Source organism: Apus apus, chromosome 3, assembly GCF_020740795.1.
Source record: "Apus apus isolate bApuApu2 chromosome 3, bApuApu2.pri.cur, whole genome shotgun sequence".
NCBI classification, from domain to species: domain Eukaryota; kingdom Metazoa; phylum Chordata; class Aves; order Apodiformes; family Apodidae; genus Apus; species Apus apus.
Window position 1 is genome coordinate 52,283,013 of NC_067284.1, and position 23,568 is coordinate 52,306,580.

Here is a 23,568-nt window from a genome sequence, read left to right on the forward strand (position 1 = left end):
TAATCTGCCTTGGAGGGGATACGCTGCAGACTTTAGTTACAATAAGCTTTAGAATCATAGAATCATTAAGATTGGAAGGAACCTTAAGGATTAAGTTCCAACCCCCCTGCCATGAGCAGGGAACCCTACCACTAGACCAGGTTGCACAAAACCTTGTCCAATCTGGCCTTAAAAACCTCCAGGGATGGGGCATCAACATGTGGGACAGTGTCAAAACACCTTGCACAAATCCAGGTAGATTTAGATGAGATTGTGAACAGAAAAAAGGTGAAAGAAGTCTGTAGCTAGTAATGCCAATACAGATGCAAAAACTGGCTCCTGTTTTACTATTTATCAGGATGTAAAATGTGGACTTTATCTCTGGGAGTCACAGATGTGGTTGTACAATCTTCCAGTCAGCAAAAAAATGTCCCTTCCAAATTCCCTTTTACCTATGGTGCATAATTCTGTACTCAAAAATTAACTTCATAAAGCAATTAGTGCTGTTGGGTTGTTTGTTTTGGGTTTTTTTTGAAAATAAGAAAAGTTCGTGCCAATTGAGTTAAACATATGATTACACTAAATTAAAGAAATATTAATCCACTGCAGTTTCAACCCAGATTTGCTGAAACCTCGAGGGAAAACACCGTAGAAATGACAACACAAAACGCTCCTGGAAACGAAGCCTCGTTCGAGGATGAGGTGAAGATGCGCAGCGCCGGCCAGGAACGGATGCCCGCCCTCCGGGCTACCTTCGCGTGAACCTGGGCTCCCCGGCACTGAGGGACCGTCTCTCCAGCCAGTTCGGGCCTCCCTTTTCCCAGGCAGCCGCTGGGAGTGCTTGGGACCAGCCGGAGAACCGCCGGGCGGCGTGCTCCCTCCACCTCAACGAGCTGGCTGCTGACAAGCAGGGGTGCCCGGCCCTAGAACAGCGGCCTCCCCTTCTTTCTGTGCCGGACGCCGGCACCGCGGCTGCCCACCCCCCCCGCGGCGGGGACCCTCGCGCGGGGCAACGGCCGCGCCCAACCGCCCCGCCGCCGGCGTCACTGCCGCGCGCCGGGGGTGGCCCCGCCCCCGGGTCGCGCTCTCTCTCTCTCGCGCGCGCGCGCTCGCGGCGCGTGCAGCTGGGCCCGCCCGCCCGCAGGTAGGAAGGGCGGCTGCTGCACGCGCGCTGCCCGCCCCCCCCCCGCCCCCCCAAGATGGGTTGGGCCCTTCCCCTCGCCCCTTCCTCGTCCCCTCGTCCCGTCCCCGTCCCTGGGTGGGAGGGCTCGGGGAGCGGGCGGGCAGCGGGGCGCCGGGGGCGCCGGGGAGACGGAGGCCCGGCCTTGGGGGATCGCGCCGCCTGAGGCCGGGGTTTGTCGGAGGCCTCCGGAAGAGGCAAGTGCGGCTGTCGGGAGGCAGGGCTCTCCTGGCGGCTCGCAGGGGGGTTACCTGGGCCCCGCAGGTGAGAAGGGAGGCCGGGGTGAGGTTGGGAGAAAAGGTTGGTGTGCCACCAGCGGCAGCCCTGGGTGGGACTTCAGGGGTACGTCCTTTGGAAATCGTGTTCCCAGACGCATTCGGGAAGCCTGGTCAGGCGCTAAAATCCCGTTATGCAATGGTCCAAAGGGCCGTATTAGGAAAAACGTCTTTACTGAAAGACTGGTCAAGCACTGGCAGAGGCTTCCCAGGGAAGCGGTGGAGTCGCCATCCCTGCAGGCCTTTAGAAAGGGTGTGGACTTGGCACTTCAGGACATGGTTTAGTGGGCATGGTGATGTTGGGCTGATGGTTTGACTTGATGATCTTAGAGGTCTTTTCCAACCTTAATGATTCTGTGACTGGTAAGATGTTTCATCTTTTAGCAAAGAGGTGCTAGAACAAGGATTTTTTGTTATAAACTGTTGGGAAAGCCTCGGTTTGCACACATATCTAATTCACCTGGTTTGCATGTAATCAAGGAACCTGTGTGTGGCCTGAGGGGAGCCAGGCTTCCAGGGGAGCTATCAGTCAGTGTTAAACAGTCCAAGTTGTTGTCACTGTTTCAAATGCATGGACACTCCTCCATAACTTCCCAGAACTGAGGGTCAAGTTGTGCATGGTACCAGTTCTGTTAGTGAGCATAAACATGGTTTAACATGTGACTTTTAAAATTACCTACGTGTTGCAGTCGAGGAGCCTTGATAACTTCATAATTGTAAGAGGAGTGTGGTTTTCAGAGATAAATACAGTTTGTACATACAGGCCATGATTAAAATAGTTCAGCAGCACTCTCTTTCCTTAACAGAAAGGCAGGTGATACATAAAATTACTGAGTTCAAGTATTTTGTAATAAAGTAAATCTTGTTAAGGTTCTCTCATGTTGCTGCAAAGGTGAAGATGTCCTCTTCCTTATTCCTTGTCACAGCTTTCTGACTGCAAGCTTAGGTTCTGCTGGCAACGTAATAAGGGACACGCAAATTAAACTTTAGATTATGCTAATTAAAAGGCCGCATTTTGGAGAGAAGAATGGAAAGACTTGATTGTAAAATCAATCAAAATTAAAAGGTGCTTGGCTCATTTCTTGGTTTTAAAAATACAAAATAACAATTCCAATCTAAAATATTTGGATATTGCTAATCATCTGGCAGTATGACCCTTGCTAAAGAAATCAGAAAACACTTAACACAAGGCTGTATCCCAGAACATAAGAGTCTCGGAAGTGCTTGTCAAGAATTCCTAGGCTTCCTATCAGAAATGCAGTGCAGAGATCACAGAAACCTTTCTGATAAGCGCATTTGTCTTTGAAGTGGTTTAAGATCTTTATCATCAATTCTCCATCTGTGCGCAGTTGGTCTGCTTTTCATATGAACTGTCAAGCATGTAATAAATATTATTTCATGTTTTTAATGGCAGCAGTAGAAAATTGTAGGACACGTATGGAATGGACTGGTAAACTGACAAAAACATAAATTCTGGTAAATAAATAAAGAGTGCACTGGAATGGTACTGTTTACCACAGCTCCAGGTAGAGTTTGCACAATCAGAGCTAGAAAAGGCAGCACAGAAAGAAGAAACAAAAGTGATTGATGGCGGGACAACAATGAGAGTGATGAAGCATCATATTGTTAACTTTAGAGACGATGCCAAAGGGCTGTTGATAACAGACCATTAAATCTGGTTGCAGAATTTATCTGACCTCTCTTTGTTCACTATAACTACTTGCTTTTCTTCATTCTTCATGCAGGCTTGCTGTGAGGCATTCTGCTGGGCCATGGGGGTACACACCGCGTTACATTTTGTTACCTCTTCAAACAGGCAGTGTTCCTCATGCATGCTGCTCTGTGTAAGCTCCATTTTTCTGTGCTGGGAAATTGCTCGTATTCCTTTTTCCCAGCATCCTCTATTTTCCTGGTCCTTGGTCTTCCTTCTGTGTCAGGCTGTAGTTACTGCCACGCCCTTTCTTCCTCTGCCAGGCCAGAGTGAGTGCATCTCTGTTCTCCATCCTACAGTGTTTTATTTCATGTATTGCAATGGCTATGACAGCTCCGTATCTCCAAATGACCTCACCCTATTACTCCCTCACTTCTGTGATTTTGCACATCCCTTTTCTGATAGTAGTTGGTCTCCTTTTTGTCAGGTTGTCAGCTCTTGAACTCTACTTAGGGGATAGATAGAAAAGATTTTCCCCATTTTTCTCCTGCATCAGTTTTATTGATGCTTGGAACACAATGCTCAGAACATCACATCCCACAGTTATATAAAATAGGTAAATATGCTTCTGGAACAAAGCATGTTAGCACAGTCAAATCATGAACACCCAAAACCAGATTGAGATTGCTGTTCTAAACAGTAGAGAAAGGTACTGCATGAAGTGCAAGTACAGGAAATTGTATTCTGATAATATGAAGTACTTTTTCATGCATTGTGGAACTAGTGGCTGAAGGAAACAAAGTAGGTCAGCAGTTTAAAAGGATAAAAAAACTCCTTGGCTGTAATTCTGGATATTCATGGTGCTGATACCAGTGGGGAGTGACAGCATATTTCAGAAGAGGTAGTAATCTCCATGGTTTAGAGTGTACAGGAGCTATAGATTGGAGGCAGCGGTAGACTGAAGGCAGGTTTTTTCCTGTTCACTGTGAATTTGGTAGGACAGAAGTATTCAGTATTGATTGCTGTCATGAACAAAAACCCACTGGAATACAGAGGTACTGAGTTTCATCCACTCAAATGCTCGGTGAACAGTTTTTTGCAAGGAGAGAGTATTTTGCTGTACAAAAGTTCTTGCTACTTTCAGTGCAACCAAAAGTACATGTTTTGAAGGCCATCACTTTAATGGCCCTTTTTTTGGGCCACTGTTTCATTTGGGGCTACACTTTTTTTGTACATCACTTTAAAGCCCTAGACTTGAACTGAGCTGTGATAGCATAGTCTGAGTGTGAAAACTTCTCACCGACATACCAAAAGAAAGCTGGTATTAGCGTTGCACTTATGGGCATGCTCACAGGTTGGAGCTGAACAAGAGACAGCATATATTGGATTTGTTCAGAAGAGGAAACAACTATGTCATCAGAGATGTGGAATATAGGACAGTTGATTACAGAGAATAAAAATGTTTTACGCATCTTGCAGATCAAGTTGAAGCTTTACATCAAAGTTGGCTTCCATGGATATAGATAGTGCTGTAGTGAATGTGGGTTGTCGGTGAGATACCTGTTTTCTAATGTGATATCCTCCATGGGCTGCAGTGTAAATGAGCCTCAAAAATGTTATTTCATCCTTTTAAATTTTCATCTTTTAAGACGGATCAGATCAGGATAAATCTTCAAGTCCTCTGGAGGTTGAAGAGACTTCATCTCAGTGGCATCAGCAAGTGCCTGATGGCTATGAGCTTTTTTGTAGGATTCTTCTGTGCACATGGAGATGTTGACTGGCATCTAGCTTTGAAGGCACAGTTAAAAATGATTGCTTGGCTGTTGCCAATTTGTAATACAGTGCAAATGGTGCATTGGGTAACTACCATGTCTTGAGTTGGGATATTTTTAAGGGGATCAAGATAAGCCTGTTGGTGCATACTTGGTATTTCATGGTAGGCTTAATTGCTTTTGCAATGGACGTCTTTCTCGCTAACAAGATTGTGAGTTGGCGTTGCAAGAGCACTCTGACTAATTGTACTAGATGTGGTCTCCAGCTGCCCCAAGCTGGCTTGAAAGGCATTAGTAGCAAATCAGATCTGTAGACACAGTGATGACTAGTGGGCAGCTGATTATTTATCATGCAGTAGTAAAGCTGAGGAGTCTCTGTTACCAGTTAGAGCCTATTGTACTCAGAGCTTTGCAGACATGGAGTGAAGTGGATTTCTGTGCCCAAAAGACATTTGTGATCAAAGAACTTAGTCACAATCTCTGGTAGCTTTAAGTTTAAGATGCTCGCTCCTTGTTGCTCTATTGTCCTATAGCCACAGCAGTGAACTACAGTGTTGGAGCAGAAGGGAATCTCTGCTGTGTTCACAGCAGCTACATTCATTGCAGGTTGTGAATCAGAACTCGTGAGAAGGAGGACAGTGGCAGTTTTAGCAGAGATGGTTTATCTTGCTCATGTTGCTGATGCATTTGTTTGTAATATGAGAGCATTTTTATATGCTCTGACCAAAAGGCTTTGGGTTTGTTTAGTTTTTCATGAAAAGAAGTCTAATCTGATTTTTTATTAGATCAATAATCTGAAAAAAGAAGAGATGAGCTCAGTATGAAAACAAGGCCTTCTAGTGCTTATGAAACAGGTAAGAATTAACATGGTGTGAAAGGAATTGCAGTATTAAGCAGAATGAAGAATGGTAAATTACTTTCGTGTCTCCTGTTTGCATGTTACAAAGTATTTCAAAGACACCATTTTTATCCTGAACTTGGCAGTTTTAATTCCAGTTGAAAACCTTGTGCATGGCACTAGCACTGAGCATTTTTTAATTCATTCAGAGTATTCTATTGCCACATTGATATATGTACATAGGTTCCATTAATTTCACCATGCATCTTCAGCAAAATCTCACCTAGAGGGTACCCAGGGCCTAATTAGAGTTTATATCTTTCAGCATGACAGATACAGTTTTGCTGTGAGGGTGGGCAGGAAGGGAGGTTTGGTTTTGCCTTTTAAGCCAGTTTACTTTCTAAGGCTTGTGTTAAAACACCAGACATATTAAAAAATTATTCATAAAAGTCACCTGCAAATTGTCTTCAGTTTCCCTTTTTCCTCTTCTTACCTTTGTATGCCAGTCATGGGTGTGGTTTTCTTGAAAGGTCTCTGCAGTGTTCTTGTATAATTCTCCTGAAAGATAAATGTGAAGGCAAATGATTTTGCAAGTTGTGTTGTGCACAATTATCTGTATTTTGTTTGTTTCTATTTAAACTTCCTTAATACAGCATTTAACTCAGTTGGATCGTAGATCAACAGTAACATTGGCATTATGGCAGACTGCTTTTGATTGACATCTGTTTAGTCTTTTTAATACATTCTGCAGAAGATGATGTATTTTCTCTTGCTTTGTCCTTTTCATATGTGTCTTCTCTGTGTCTCATCATAATGTTTGGTATTTTCCTCCCTTCCCTTTTTGCAAGTTGAATGTATTACTTTCTCTGATTTGCACTGTGTTGACCAGAGAGAAAACAAGGTGTTCCTTGTTTTGTAAGCAGAAGTTTCTGAATAACTGATAATTTATTAAAAAATGTTAAGAAATTCCAGAATATTCTGAAATTTTCCACCTGTGGAAACTCATAAGACAATTTTTGATCAGTGTTAAATGCAACAAATAAGTTTTCTATTAAAATGGTTTACTTTTGTGACTTAAAGTCTTTTTCTTCCTCAAACACATATTTCTTGGATGCTGTTTTCCCAAAAACTATGTGGCAGTTTTTGAGCTCAGGGCTAAAAGGGAAAGCTGTTTGTGGTAGACTGATGTTATGAAGTCATACCACATTTTCCATCACTGTTTGTTTGCCTCAGTTTCCTTAATAAAAGTAAGCCTTTTCTATTTTATGCTTATGGGTTGCGAACTTTCCTTTGCATTCTCAGAATTAAAGATCTTACAAAGTATTATCATTGTGCACACAACTACAGATAGTGTTCTGCTTCAGAGGTGTTATCACTTGATAATGAAAATGCTGTCTTAGCCTTGTTTCTCTTTTACTTCTCATTATTCATATGCTTACCCAGCAAGTATTTTCATAACTTCTCTCATTTGAGTATTTGCATTATCTCTTATTTTTTTTCAGTGGAATCTCTGTGCCAAAAAAAATGGGTTGAAAATCATCAAATACAACAGAGGGAACTTATGTAGAACATCAACTTCAGGATCTGAATTAAATTTCTACTCGTTCAAAATTTATAGAGAAACACTTGTAAAACTTGAGAAAAATCTTGTTTGTGGTTCAGTAACTGCAACATAACTACTGAGGGCAGTATTGCCTTTAGGTATGTTTTAGAGAGTCACTGATGTGGGTTTAGTTCCTTCCATCCTTGGCTTTGTCATTGTGCAGGTGTGACTGTGCAGTCTGTGTGTTGATTTTGGCAGAAACAATTTAGTGGAGTTTCCCATGTACATGTTTTCTAATGTAGTGTAAGTTTGTTCTTGTTGATTTAATGTTATCAAAACTATTTTAGGCTGTTGACTGGTGCTTTATTGTTGGCATGTGCCAACACTGTAACATATCCTGCTTAGAGATTAGTAATGCTGAAACAACAGTCTAATGAAAAGAGAGAGGTCCCTAAACAGCAGGAGTAGGAACTTGCTAGTTCCTGTTGAAATGAACAGAAAACCCAAGTTCAACAAATTCTTCCCCCTCCCTGGGCAGAAGGAGCAGACTTATCAATGGGGAGCATGGTACATAGACTAATGTGTAGCCTTGTTCCATTGAAGGTTGTTGCATATTTTACCTTTCCTTGCTAATTGACAGTGTCATACTTCATGATATAAGTGCAAAGTTAATTCTTTCTGGTTCATGTGATGGTAATTGTAGAAAAACACATTTTGGACTGTATCTCTTATCTTTCCTTCTATCTTCCTGTTCTTTCTCTGTCTAGTTCTTTAGGTCTAGCTTGGGATATTGGAAAGAAAGTATATCACTCTAGTAATTGTTTATCCTTTCAATTGCTGTAAAATAGCTGGAGTTAGTTTTGATTGGTAACACATTTCTGCTACAGGAGTTTGGATATTTTTTCCTGCAGTTGCTGGTGCTGGATGCCCTGACAGAGAGAGAAAAGTTGTGATTTATCGGTATGTTCATGCATGTCCATCAAATTAAGACCACAGTAGATTAACTATTGTAGTGGTGGTGAGCTCTGTAGATTATTGTTGGATTGGATTACACCTCTCTGCCTGTAGGTGTAAATGTGTACTGACAGAGATTTTCTAGCTGGGCTTGACTGTATTAACAGCTGGGAAAACCTAGTTTCTTCTGTAGCTTTGAGTAATTTTTGTGCTGTATTGTATGACTGAAAGTTAATAACAAAGAGTGTTTCTGGACTCTTACAATCAACCTAAGAAGGGGGATCATAATGCAGGTGGCCAGGACAGAACAAAACAAAACCAATACTATCTTAAATGGCAGAAATAATCATGGTCAGCATCTTGTAGGTTCAGCTTAGCTTTCTTGCTTAGGTCTGCTGCAGCTCATTGAAACAGTATTTACATATGCGAGTTACGTGCTGGGATAGGGAGGGGACCTTCAGTATGTCATAGTTAGCATTGTGATTCTGTACTCAATCTAAAAACAAGCTCTGACCAGGATGAAATGTCATGCAGTTGAGTAGGATTAGAAATCTAACTATGCAAACAACAGCAGTGAAACTGGGCTTGTTAGATGGTTGATCATATTTCTGGAATCTCACTGGTGTGGTTAAAACTGGAGTTGCAGACAAGCTTGAGTAGCTTTGCACTGTTTTTCCTCTCAATCTTCCTCCTGTTTGACCTCCAAGAGACATTATAAATAAAAAGGAACCTCTCTCACACATCATGCTATTGCCAGGAAAAGGGAAAGATCAAGTCTTTATCTAAAACAAACTCCAGTGATGTGACAGCTGTTTGCTGTTTTCTTGCTGTTTGCACTGGCTGTGTGGCTTGACGTTCATAGATCAAGTTTTCAAAGCACAGTTTCTCCAACTTATATTCCTATCCTCAGCAGTAGTAGGATTTATCACATTGATCCTAAGTAGGAAAGACCACAGTGGTCCAGGTGCTCCCATTTGTTCTTGACACAGCTCACCAAATGGGCAGGAAAATTATATATTTCCTCCTCTCTTTCCTTAGAAAAAGTTGTTGCTCAGTCAGAAGTTGTGGAAAGTAACCTAGCTTGAAATAACATTAACTCCCCAGGAGCATGCGTGATTTGAAAGAAATTAAAATATATTGAGTATAAGACAACAGCCAAATGGCTTGGCAGTAGCCATGCCATGTTATCATGAATGTTGGGATCAAAAAAGGATTGCTTTGGGATTTTTTCACATCTTTTCTTATCGCACAGTTCCTGTGGGTAGATGCATCTGCAAGATTTCCAGAGTATTCTGAAATCCCCAAATCAATTCAGCTTTGTTAGAATTACATCACATATTGTAATACACCATAGAGAATTCAGAAAACTGGATATAGGGTTCACAACTAGAATTTCTTGGACCAACTCCTAAATTTAGCATTGGAAGATGTAACTGACCCTGACATAACTGGTGCTGTATAACCGCTTTAATGCTGAAGTAATGTCTGTCCCTAAGACAGGCTGAAGCAGTATCATTGGGTTTTTTTGGGAGGTTGGGTTTTTTCTTAGTGTCCTGTCTGTTGCTTGGTGCTCTGATATATAGAGCACTTCTTTTAAACAAGCAAATAATTTCTTTCTGTCACAGACCATAAAAGCTAAATACTGGTTTGGCACTGTTACAAGAATAGGTACTACAGTCATGTCATTTGTAATGCTTCTTCATGCTATTTTGCGCAGCAGCTAGGAGATACCCCTGAAATTATAGGACCTTTAACTGTGTCACTATTGACATTAGCTGCCAGAACTCTTCAGAAATAGGCCTTTCTTACAATATTTAATGAATAAATGCTAATGGCTTTTATTTTAAAATACAGTCTTTTGACTCTGTAGAGACTTAATAAAAAGGATTATTAGCTTTGTTTTCTCTTCCCAGATGAAAATGTCAGAAGATGATACTAATATGGAAGAATACCCCACTGAAATCCATGATTATCTTGCAGCATTTGAAAAATCTCTTGGTTCTGTAGATGAGATGCTGAAGACAATGATGTCAGTTTCCAGGAGTGAGCTTCTCCAAAAGGTGAATAGTCTTCCTTTTTGTTATTAATATAGGAATACCTGAGAACCCAAACTGAAATAAAAGGGTCTGTTAGGCAAGCCACTGACCAGAGAAATAACAAGTGTGACACTTCCTACCCTTGATACCTAATAATTGAAGTTTTTGCATTTCTAAGATATCCAGATGGTCTTACAAACACAAGAATTAAATATATGTTCTTCCAAGTTGAAAGGAGATGATCCTACCGGTGAATCATTTAGGTAGAGGACATTCTAGCTTATTCCTAACCTTCCTTATCGTGCATGCTGAATGCTCTTTCATAACAGTGAGGTCATTCACATTTTTGTCTGAGACCTTTTCACAACAGACTTAATGGAACTTAGTATACTCAGAAGGACATAAAGGTGAATTTACAGTAATGAGAAATGGTATGATTCTGGAAGTCTAGACTTGCAGAACCTGGTGGGTGCTTGAAAAACTGAGCTGTCTCCTCTAGCTATGTTAGAAGCACAAGTCTGTAAAATGTGGGTTTTTTTCAAAGACAGAGCAAGGTACTGCCTGAAGACTTCATACAAACCTCTCTCTCTTTCAACATGTAAAGCCAAACATGTTCTTTCCTTTGGGCAAGAAAAAGCTAGCACAAGAGGATACTTCTTTATCTTGTGAGGATTTCTAATGCAAATAAATGATGAAGAAAACAGTCTTGACAACACTGATCTTTTGACAGTATCCATGTTAGAACTAGTGAGCTGTACAATGATGTTATCAGAGTTTCTGGAAATCCTATAGGACTAAAACAGTAAATTGACTTTGACAGTTGAGGAAAAAACCCCCTTGTTACCTTTATTCTTCCTTTGTCTTACAGCCCTAAGTATTCCAACATGCATTGAACACAGTTTACCATGTGCAGTGTTAATGTTCGTTGATTGTCTGTAGCACACATTTGAGCTTCAGCAATCTTAAGACATTTTTTTCTGCCATTGATAGCAACAAGTATTTTGAATTAAGCTTCTATGTAAAAATCAGGACTTAATTTTGACTATGGGAATAGCAATCCAAGAGCTGTATGTCAAGAGGTTTTTGTGCTTTTGGCTATGTGTGACTGTGGCATTAAGCATCACACTGGGAAAATTAAATTAATATTTGCAGAGAGAATGGTTCTGTGTTGGCACACAGAAATAGGCATAGACATGGTATCAGTGAACTTGTATTGCAAAAATGTGCTCCTTCATGCACCTTTTTGTACCTTTTTGTACACGCAATTGTGGTGTGTTTTTTTCATTCTAGTTAGAGCCTCTTGAGCAAGCAAAGCTGGATTTGGTTTCAGTGTACACGTTAAATTCAATGTTCTGGGGTAAGTATTTGGTAAAAAAAATTGTTTATGATTACCATTTGAACATCTTCTGGACAGCTGCAAACATTAAATAATCATATCACCTAGCCAAATAATAAGAAACTTTTAATTATCCCAGGACCCAAATTATTGCTATTACAGGGTAAACCATGTTGAAACTCCAAATCAGAAATTGATAATCACAAAACCTGATTTTGTACATCTATGAAGATGTTTCTTTCTGTTTTTTTCTTGGCAGCATTTTCTATCCTAAGGACAGAAAGTTTAACCATGTTGGATTTTTTTTAAAAACTGCAATATTTTATTATAATAGTTTGTTTGATACCTAAAAATACAATAAACGCCAATTTTTATAAATGGTTTTAGTTTTCCTGTGTGACCGATCGATTTGGGTCCTCAGTCATCACACCTTTCCCTTTCAAAAAGACATGTTTTTTCTTTCAGTGTACTTGGCTACTCAGGGAATCAATCCAAAGGAACATCCAGTGAAACAAGAACTGGTAAGATTCTTATACTGCAATGCAATATTTTACTTACCCAGGACAGTTAACTCATGTAGAACTAAAAAAAAAATGTTTGTATCTACATTTAAAACTGTTGTGTTGCCATAATAGCACGCATATGCTGTGTGGTGTTATATAACCGTTCATATCCCCTGCTGGGCTCTCTAAATTGAGAAAGTCATATTTTTAGTTCCAAACAGTATTGTTTAAGGCAAAGTTATAGAGTCTGCTGAAATTACAAAAGAACAAGAAGATAAATGGTGTCATCTTTTCTCCACTTTTATTTGAGAATTTGATTCCGAACAGCGCAGCTTTTCACTTGTATTTCCATTGTTAAATGGAAAAATGTTTCATGTCTGATAATAATTTATAACTTCCAGTATAGTATTTTTTTCTTATAAATACTTGGAATCATGTTAATCTTTGAGGCTGCCTTTTCTTACTTTTGTAAGACTCTGAAAGTATAGAGTGCTTGATTTACTAGTGAAGACGGGAAAGAGCCCCCTCTCCCCCTTCCAAGTCCTCCATTAATTCATTTTCTCAGCAGTAAAGAATCCAGTTCAGCAACAAAGCTAAAAGCTTTTTTGGCACCAGCTGTATGTGTATTGTCCAGTAATTCTGCATTAGTGACGTATTTACAACCTATAATAAATCTTCTAGGTTTGTCTTTATATTCCATTTAGATACATGACTACAGTATAGAAGGCCAGCTATCTTGAAAATTCTGCTGACTTAAAAAATCAAATCATTTAGCTTGAAGAAGAAAATAGAAATCAAGACTTATAGCTACCCAGTTTAATTCCTATATAAATGAAAATACTAAATCTGGGCAATTGTAAAATACTTAGCTTAAATGTAATCCTTACATAACCAATGAAGTGGAAGATAGGACTGAAAAATGTGGAAAGCTAGCCTGAATAACAAGAATACTTCGATTTTTAATTTTGTGAGGTTTTCAGTAGTCTAGACAGTATCATATTAAAAAATGGATCAGTTAATATTTCATGAGTTTTCAGTCAGTTTCTTGTTCCTCCTACATTATATATAGTGGCTGAATATTGTGTTAATTTAGCAATACTAAAAAATAAATGTTATCTCTTCTGCTGTGAATGTTCTATGCTGGTATTTTACTTCACAATTGCCGGTCATTTTAACTCTGAAGAATGAGTGAATTATCACAGGCTAGATTCTTATCCAGTTCTCTTTTCCTTTTTCAAGTGTCAAGGTGAGTGAATGCACATTCCTTCCCTCCAAGAGCATTGTGATGTTCTTATTCATGTGGAAAGGGAATAAAAAAAGACTGTCATATTGCTTTGTTTTTTAGAAATGCTCTCCTTGTGTACCTACAGGGAATATACAGAGATTCCAACTGCATTAATAAAACTCACATTTAAGCTATCAGAGCTCATTTCTTTTGTCATGCTGACATTTGCCAGCTCCTTTTTCCCATGTTGATACATGTAGGTTTGCCATCTGTTCTCATTAGCCACCTCAGTCACCAAAGAAATATTGGTCTATCATGATTTCAGACCCTGTAAACCTCTCCTCATTAAAACTATGTTTTTGATACAGAAAGAGTGGCCAACTTTTTGACAAATCAGTTGCCTATAATGGTCACTGAAGAACTGAAAATCCGTTATGTAGTGTAGGTCTTAAAACTTTTGTTGCAGATTCAAAAAGCTGTCAATGGCTTGTGTGAGAAATGTGTGGGTTACATAATATTAACATGTATTTAGTTAGCAGTAACCATGAATGTTCCATTAATTCTCATTTGTCACTTAGGCATCAGAGCAGTGTATATATATGTGTAAATATGTTACTGTTGTTGGCAGTTCATATTACATTATCACATAAAGGCCCTAGAGTTGAAGGCCATATTAGGCTAAATATGTAGACATGAAATCTATCAACCAAACTTTTAAGTATTTTGCAGAATTACTGTAAGTGTCCTCTCTAGTCAGTGAAGAGAAGCAGGCGCTTAAGAGGGTGATGAATTGTTAAGGTGTGAGGGTATACTTAGGTGGGGCTGAATCCAAGCCATGCTTTGTTCAAAAAACCCGAAATTACTATGGTAGGCTAAGATGGCAAGAAAGTATCCTCTTGCTTCATGAAGTGGCAGTGGGAACAGTTTTTTTTATTTATGATCATAAAAGAAGCTTCTGGTACAGCTGGAAATTCATCAGGCTGCAGTAAACAGGTTCATTGATAAGTTTGCTTGAGCATTTCAGGATCTTAACCACAAGACTTTGTGTAGTTGGCATGTGTAATGCTTGTACCATCTTTGATTCTGTGTAAGATGCTTTTTGGCTCTGCCTGGACATGCTGTCTATTTTTTTATTTATTTTTGTAGACAGTAATCAGTATAATCTGTTAATATGTCATATCTAAATATTATTTTGCCATAGAATCATAGAATATGCTGAGTTGAAAGGGACCCATTAGGACCATTGAGTCCAACTCCTGTCCCTGTGTAGGGCATCCCAAGAATGACACCATGTGCCTGAGAGCATCATCCAAACACTTCTTGAACTCGGGCAGGCTTGGTGCTGTGACCACTCCTCCGAGGAGATTGTTCCAGTGCTCAACCACCCTCTGGGTGAAAAATCTTTTCCTGATACCAACCTCAACCTCAACCTGATTCCCGTGATGGCTTCCTGTTATTTCTCCAGATCTTGTCATTGGTCACAGGAGGGAAGAGATCAGTAACTGCCCCATCTCTTCTCCTTGTAAGGAAGGCATAGACTGCAGTGAGGTCACTACTCAGCCTCTTCTCCAACCTGATCCAAGTGACCTTATCTGCTCCTCCTAAGTCATCCCTTCCAGACCTTCACCATCCTTGTGGCTCTCCTTTGGACACCCTCCAATAGCTTGATGTCTTTTATATTGTGGTGCCATCTTTTAATGTAGGCTGAACTCCAAACTGAGTTCAGTGTTTTGTTTTCTAACGTTGCCTGCAAGTACAGTTCTTGTCTCACTGTAAATTAGATGCAGAGTCTTCACCTCTGTAGGACTTAATGTTCCTTTGGTGGGTATCATGCAAATAGTAGTATGGTAGGTACCTGTGATGAAAAATCTGCTGAAGGGGAAGCCTCAAGTTTGCAAAGAGCCTTATATATATTTAAATGATGCTATTTTTCTAGGTATTATAGAAATGCACAGTGTAGAGCACTTGTACTCTGATTTTATTTTAGTAGCAGTCTTGGGAGAGTGTTGTGAAATACACTTTTTTTTTTTTTCTAGGAAAGAATAAGAACATACATGAACAAGGTCAAAGAGATAGCAGACAAGAAAAAGGCATCCAAACTTGATAAAGGAGCTGCTTCTAGATTTGTAAGAAGTGCACTCTGGGAACCAAATGCTGAAAATGAACATGCCTCCAAAACTTTTGCAAAAGGAAAAAAGAGAAAGATGGACTAAATTTCTGTTTCCCCTTAGATGAATTAGAGACACCTATAACTTATTTCAAAATTTGTTTTGCATAATGTATGCATCTTGCAGAGATGCTATAAAGCAACATCTTGATTTGGTTATACTTAAGAATTTTACAGGACCGTATTTTGTTCAGAACACTTGTCACTGAGGTAATCACATTATATGTGTACCTGAAAGTGCCATTTGATGTGAGAGAAGTAATATTTCATTAGTCAAATAAGAATTACCTAATATACACTTGCTGGTAATAGATATTAGTAATGTTTTGCTCATAATGCCTAAGAATTCCTTTTTTTTTTTTTACTGCTGAATGATTGACACTTTTTTATATGTACTTAATCTCCAGAATATTAAAAAGTCTCAAACAATGCTACCCAGTCTGTGGTCTTCATGCAAGAGCTATGTTTACTTTCTCATTATATAATTGTGTGAAATGCTGTATTTGTACAGTTTTGTAAGGTTTTTTTCACTGTGCTAAATTGTTCCCTTTTTATCTTCAGAACTTGACTATATGCTATATTCCCTTACTTCTCTTGCTTCTGAGAAAACCAAGTTTCAAGGGCCAGAAGCAGACAGCTTGGATTCCACTCTAAATCACTGTCTAGTCAATGGAAAGAATAGATATCGCCAAAGGGCAATTTGTAGGGTCTGAAAAAAGGAGCAGGCTGGGGACAGCTATTAGGAAACAGCACATGCAGGAACTTGATTGGAATTTTTGCTTCAGTGTTCATCCCTCACTGCTGACACTGAGAGAGAGACAGAGAGATGTGCTCTGAGGTGGTAGGAGTGCGGTCATCTGTTGTGATTTCTCAGATCTTCATCAGGGAAAGCATTCTCTGGTGCTGTAAAAACTATACTGTTTTGCAATTACTCTATTTGTTTTCCTAAAAATGTTAAGCTTAGTTGATTAAAAGAGGTGGTGTATTAGTTTCTTCAGAAGAACCTCATTAGTTCATTTTTCAATACACTGCAAAGCAAAACTCAGTTGCTGGTTAACAATTTGAAGTTACTTAACTATTTATGAACAATTTAGTTCACCAAAATGCAGTTTTGGTAGCAGTCTACAAAACTGATTGGGAAACAGTGTTACTATGAAAGACTGAATTGTAAGAACAAATTAATCAATGTATACCTCTAGTACTGGAAGCTGAATGACATACAGCAGATGGTTATTGTCCTTACAGAGTTGTACTGCATCGTGCAATGAAGAATATGGGCTAAACTGAATTAGGTGCTGAAATGAAGGTTCTCTTGTTATTGACTATCTAAAAATATATATTTAAAAGCAAAAGTTCAATACATTGGCAAGTTTATTAAACTCAAATAATTAAGTATCTCTAGAAACTTCCTCAGTGACTGGCACGAATTTACACATTTTTGTTAATGATGAGCTCTTTGAAAAAATAGCAATTTTTTTCAGTCCAACTAACAAGAGACCATATGTATATGCATGTCAAAGGCCCATAAACATTTGCTAGCTGAAATCTAAAATGAGAATGGTATATTTCTGCAGGTTCATGTCATGGTTATGCCAAACAAAAGGTCTGTTGGACTCACAAGTCTTTTTTGTGTGTGTGATTAAGGTAAAAATGAAAAGACCCAAAGTGTGTTTTTAACCAAAGGCAGCAATACTTGTGTAAAGCAGTTCTTGTCTTGGCGTGCTCATTAGGTTTCTAAAGAGTATATTTGGAAGTTTGTGTGTCCTCTCTTGTACCTGTTTCAACCTGCTACTGCAAATGATAGCTGTAGACTTATAAAAAGACTTCTGGACTTTGCGTGGATGTCTGCATGTGCTAAGCACGAGGTTCAAAATGTTAATCTTAAAAGCATCAATTTAAAAAAAAAGAAAAAGAAAAAAGGCCAGGTGTCCTATGAACTAATTGGGAAGACAACACGAAAAAAGTGGTCTGAAGTGGCACAAGCCAGAAGCACTTTAATGTAGAGATTTTCTGGGAGATAATGTCTTATACTTTGAGAGGCATTGTCTTTAGGAAATTAATAGCTCAGCTTGTATTTACTAAGTGCTGCTAATTAAAAGGGAATTGAAGGACATTTCCATTTCATGATTTTCCTCTTAAGCTTCAATTATAGCTTTTGTTCTAAAAGGTAATTTCTGAAAAGGATCATAATTCATTGTCCACTGAAGTACACAGGTTTCATTGGTAAATGTTTAAACAAGAATAATCCAAGGCTATTATCTAAGATGTTCTGAGGCAAAAGTCCATCTGGTAGAATTAATTATATACGGGTATTTGGCATTAGTGATAGAGCAGTATAAATAGATGTAACAAGTGCAACTTTATAAACTTTTTTTTAGACTTGTGTAACTCATTGTGGCTGTTAACAGCTTGGATTTGTAGCTTTTCTAACACAAAGAAAACAATCCAGACCAATGCCCCACAAGCTAAGAAGCATTAACCATGTGCTTTTTATTCACTAACAGCTCTATTAGAAAGAGGCTTGAAATACAAGGTCATGAATGCTAAGTGTTTTGGTTTTTTTTACCACTGAAGTGTGCTTGGAACATCTAGACTTCAGGATAGCTATTGAACTTTACTTGTCTCAAATACAAAATGACTTGACAGAACATTGTTTGTGAAAGTACTTCCCAGGAAAAGCTATATGAGTATTGGAATAAAAAACAGCAGCTTTCCTGGAGGCTGGCAAAAAGAGCATCTATTGCAGTGGCTGTGTGAATAAATCTGTATGAGCCATGGTTTGTAGAATGCTTCTGCAGGGCCTCAAAGGAAAGGCAAACTGTGGGAGACTTCTAGTCTCATTGCTGTGAGTGTTGAATGTAGTGAAGAAATAGCAATTCTGCATTAGTTAATGCCAATGTAATACAAAGAGTTGCTATTATAATAACAGCAGTTTTTAGTACCAGTTAATAAAGTATTAATTAACTCAGGAAATTTAAAGAACATAAAGGTGTGTGTGATGCCCTCCTGCTTTGTCTTGATTTTTCTAGTAAAAGATTATGCATTAATATTAGTTAGACGTAACAGCTACGAGAAGCACTAACAAAATTGCTGTTTCTCAGAATGTTTTTAACGAATGCAGTGACAAAATTATGTAAAACTCCAAGTTATGGTAGAAATACATATGTAGTCGGACTGACTGGAGGCTAATTGATGATAAAATTAGAGTGGTTTGTATTCAGGTTTTTAAATTAAAAGTGAAAATAGTGTTCATTTTGTTAAAGATTTTGTTTTGATACGTGCATTTAATGTGTTACCTGTTCTTGCTTTGTAGTCTTTGAACTAAGAAGGTGATGAGGTTGGTATAACTGATAGGAGCTTGCACATAGAATTTTCCAAGCTTACAAAAAACCCCACAAAACTTCAGAAGATAAATGAAAATACAACTCAAGGTTTTAACCTCCACTATTGTTAAATAGCTACATTAAAATAGCAAACAGCGCTTGGGGGCATCTGGGAAGCTCTCTGCTTGGCAGAATTTGGAGGTCATTGGATATCAAGTCGACTTGATTCATTGACTTTAAAGCCAATGGGAGTCTTTCTACTTGGTCCTTAAGGACTTTGGTCCTTGAATTAGCACAATTTCATTGAACTGCCACAGATGGACAGGAAAAGTAAATTACTTGGTTATTAAATCAATGGCTCAGGACTTTGTAGTAGATGTCTGGCCCACTACTGAGCATTTTTTCAGTCAGCAAATTATCTTTTTCTTAGATACCTCTTTAAATGTCTAATGAAAGACTTCCTCTCCACATGCCTGTGCTTTTAAAAAAAGTATTGCAGGGAGAAAACTCCATGTCATTTACTGCTCCAGCCATGTAAATGGATTTTTACCATAACAAAATGGATATCTTTAACCTGAGAAAGTAGGTCTCCTCCCAGCTGTGTAAAGTTTCTCCAGATCAGCTCCTAGAAAACCTTTCTCACTGACAGAGTTTACTGCAGCTGCAAAGGAAGAATCTTACTTGAACTTAAATCCCCACCCTTATAAATGCTAGCCTTGAGTTAGGAAGTCTAAACATCAGTGGTGCTCATTTCTGCTCCTTCAGAATTTTTATTATTGGAGGACTGAATCTGCAAGAGTGGATTTTTAATTGTCATCCTATTTCTTCCTGGCCTCGAAAACCAATACTAGTATGAAGCCGTGTCAAAAAGTATGAATGTTGCAGTTTCACTGGAAATCTCCTTAAAACATAGTTATCTGTAACAATCAAAGTTCAACTTCATTCTCTCAGAATTAAGCATTTTCTTGGATCGAAGAGGGTAGACTAAAAGTCACTTTTAAGCTGTGGGTCTGGAACTATTAAAACTGTAAAGGGAGATCATGGTTTCTATAGTACTTTGCTCAGGGATTATCAAGACCTGGTTCTGCAGCCCCAGAAGAAGAAACCTTGGATACTGGGATTAAGGGCTCTATCAGCTGTTTACCACAGGAAGGCTTTTGGGAATTGTGAAGAGCAAACTCCAATCTGTAAGTGGAACCACAGGTGGAGGTATATTGGTGTGTCATTCTGTGGTATAGGATTCCTTCAGGAAAGATCTCACTGAACTTTTGACTGCATTCATGCAGATTCTCAACTGAAAGCAAATGCAAAACCCCCTTACACCTAGAAAAAAATTTCCTCTGTTTAACATTGCTACAGGCAGGGACATGTGCCAAGTTATTCTTAAAAAAAAAAAAAAAAAAGAACCAACTTGAATAGAAAGATGGAATGTCATTTCTTTCATAAGACGTGGCTACCTAGTAATGTGTAGCTGCTTTAGAGAGTTAAAAGTGCAAGGAAACAATAGCAAACTATTTCTGATGCAAATCAGAAGTTGAAAAAAATTCACTTCAGCTATACAGTAACATGTAAATCAGAATATAATTGGGGAAGTGATCATGAGGCTGTGCAGAGATGTTCTGGTTCTCCAAAAGACTAAGTCTGTCAAACTTCAAGCCAAAGAAACTTTACAACTTAAGTGGGGCCAAAATAATTGAAACTGGTTGCATCCCAAATGTGGGCAGATTATTCCTTTGTCAAACCAAGATGTGAAGATGCCAAAATAGGGCATTAGTTAAAAAGACTGTATGTTTCTTAGGAAATCACTTGCCACTGATTTAAAAAAAAAAAATTTAGGCTACAGCAATATAGGGAAAATAATACAGAAAGCAAATGATGGATGCAGTTTGTTCTTTTAGAATAATATGTAACCTATAATAGGAAAAATGCATTAGAGTTCTGCAGTGTGAAAGTGTAATTTTTCTTTTTGCTAATTTGCTTTGAGTTATATTCCTTGAAGAGACTTCCAGAAATTCCACATGCATACTTTTGTTTTTGTAGATTATGCTTAACATCCTTAGCATTAGGAGAAATTTGTTGGTTTGTTTTCCTTCTTCAAATTCTGTTTTCCAATGTGATACACTTTTAGTATTTTACTGATAGAACTAACAGTTTGCTTTTTTGCTGACATTTAACCTTCCCTGTAGGAGATTACTGATCTATGGAATACTTAGTGCTGGTGATCTAAGAAGCAGACCTTGAATTGCTCAGTTTTCATCAGCTGTACCAAAGGGAAAAGAGCAAAAGCTTGTTTTTACTACTAAGCTGAGTGAATATGGTGTGGAAATCTTGTAATGGCAAGGTATCAATTTTGTAAAGTGATATATTTCAGAGGGGATACTGCATTTGACTGTGAATAAAAAGCTTTATAAATGGAACATTTAAGAAGCTATCTTTTACTTTTCAGTGTAGGGTTGTCTTGACATGCATCATTTCAATTTGGCAGCCCCAGTAAATGGATTGAAGCAATTCAGTATGATAATTCAGTATAGTCAAGAGGCTTCTTCTCAGTCTAGTGTGGACACATTCCCTGGATGAATTTAAAGACTATATGAAGTGATAGAAAATGGGTCTAATTCAGCACTATGTTGTTCCAGCTTTACATCAAGACAATCTTGGTATCAAAAGTACCTAGATAGGATATCCAAAGACTACATGAAGAAAATAATTTCCAAGCTAAGGATCGCTTCAAATTCATGGTGACAGATCTTGCATAGCAATGATGCAGGATAGCCAGAAAAGAAAAGGAACTCAGCTGTGCTTGCAAATAAACTCTATTAAAGTAGTGATTCCAGGGGCAAATTCTTAGCTGCTGTTTTCCAGCAGTCTGTTCAAGTAAATGAGCAGCTGCTGAGTTATGCAAGTGAAAAAGTTGTCTGTAAAAGCATTAGTCTTGATATTCCCTCATTCGATATGACTGTTCATTTCCATGAATACATTGTAGTCTTTGTTTCCTAGAGTGTTTATTTTTTCTGTCACTTGAGTGGTTTTAGGCCTCATAGGAACAAATTAGTCATTGTTTAAAGCCACAGTTACTGTCCCCATTATTAAAAGGTGAGAAGGAGACATGCCTAGTAACAAACACTGTCAAGTTGGACAGCATAAACAATCTTTTTTATTCGTTACCCTGGGCTTGCAAACCTCCCCAACTCACACACAAGACAAAACATGTTTTATCCTGCAAAGGTTCATGGGGACAGCTTTTCCTTGAGGCAGTTAATCTCAAGAGGTGCTGTCTATGTACACATTACACATCCACCTGCATGTTTCGTATTTCCTGAATGGCAGCAAGTTCTTCTCTTGTGTGTAACAGAATATAAAGTATTAGTGAAACACTATTATTGGAGACTGAGTGTAATATTGCAAGCTTAATTCTCTATAGCTTTAAGTCACTCTTGATTTTGTTTGGGCCACAGTAGCAAAAACGCAGCACAACAGAAAGGAGAATTTGGCTTTATGTAAGTATTAATGTATTTACGGAACAAAAACAGCACTAAAAATCTAGCTGATTCTAAGTCACTGACTTCCAGTGAAATTTACCTGTCTGTGAATGAAATTCCACTTCCTGCATGCTTTGACAGTGCTTGTTAAGCCTTTTTAACCTTTTATTATATATTAGGCTTATAACTGATACCTCCACACAGTGTCTCAGCTGCTCAGGGCAATGTTCTATTTCCAGGTATTTATAATTCTGCCACCTTTTAACTACTCTCATTGGATTTTTTAATGTTTGGTCTCTGCCATGGCTGAATATATATATATATATGTTTATGTTTTTATTTCCTGGAAAGGTCGAACACTTATTGTTAGAGTTGTTCAAATAGTATAGGCCACATTGGCAGTGTTAGCTTAAACTTCTGACCATTTTTTTCTAAAAGTTGTAACTCTCCTTCATTGAGGTAAAAATTTGAAATGCATTATCAGGATGCTAAAAGGAAAAGTTATCCCCGTGAAAATCTATCCAGATTAGAACTCTAGAGAATCCTCAGAGAACTGCATGGTAGATACTGTTAATTTGCTTGTGTTCCAGTTTTCCCGTGCATGGTCATCAGCATTACTAAGCTCCCAGCACTGTTTTGAAGCCACAAATAGCTTTGGGAGGAATATGGGCTCTGCAGTTTATCTCAGCTGATGACAGGGCTCTGTAACATGCTATATTTGCAGAACTGCAGATCTAGTACAACTTTGCAGCTTTTAACAGCATTGTTTTGATTTAGCTTTATTTGGATTTCGGATTTTTAAAAAGTTGATGTAGACAAAGGATGCCCTTATACGTATCTGATTTAGTTTATATTATGATCACACTGGAGTTCAGCTTCAGACCACTTTAACTAGAATGGAATTAATTCACGCCACCTTCCTAAGAGGTAACTTCAGTGCGACTGTACCCTTTTTCACTGTTTAACTATGCTGAATGTATTAGAAATCTGAAAATTAATTTTTTGTCTCAACGCAAACCATCATGAAAATACATGAAGTCTGGCCCATTTAATATATGTATTTTTAGTAGGTGTTCTTGGGCTGTGTAGAATCCAGTACCCTGTTTTCTGGAAGACATTCAGATCATTAGAGTAAGAATTTGATCTCATTCCTTATATATACAGAATTACACCGAAGAAGGTAGGCAAATTAGTAATTTCTGGGTATAGATTAATATTTCTAGATGTACCTAGATGTCATTTCTAGATGTAATAAGTGACCTCGATGTTGGTATCAAGAGCACTCTGATGAAGTTTGCTGACAACAC

General features: G+C 38.5%; 1 protein-coding gene across 5 annotated transcripts; it reads left to right on the forward strand.

The window, feature by feature from the left end:
* Positions 1-1,043: 1,043 nt before the first annotated feature.
* On the forward strand, positions 1,044-15,893 carry C1D (C1D nuclear receptor corepressor). Of its 5 annotated transcripts, XM_051614101.1 has the most exons (7): positions 1,061-1,123; positions 5,643-5,711; positions 8,126-8,198; positions 10,106-10,252; positions 11,519-11,585; positions 12,030-12,085; positions 15,329-15,893. In XM_051614101.1, exons 4-7 carry the CDS (start codon positions 10,106-10,108, stop codon positions 15,503-15,505), a joined length of 447 nt encoding a protein of 148 aa, XP_051470061.1. In that variant the 5' UTR covers positions 1,061-1,123; positions 5,643-5,711; positions 8,126-8,198; the 3' UTR covers positions 15,506-15,893. The 5 variants fall into 5 exon arrangements, with proteins under 5 accessions (XP_051470060.1, XP_051470061.1, XP_051470059.1 ...); XM_051614099.1 differs by lacking the exon at positions 8,126-8,198; XM_051614102.1 differs by lacking the exon at positions 1,061-1,123 and having other exon boundaries at positions 8,150-8,198.
* Positions 15,894-23,568: the final 7,675 nt, after the last annotated feature.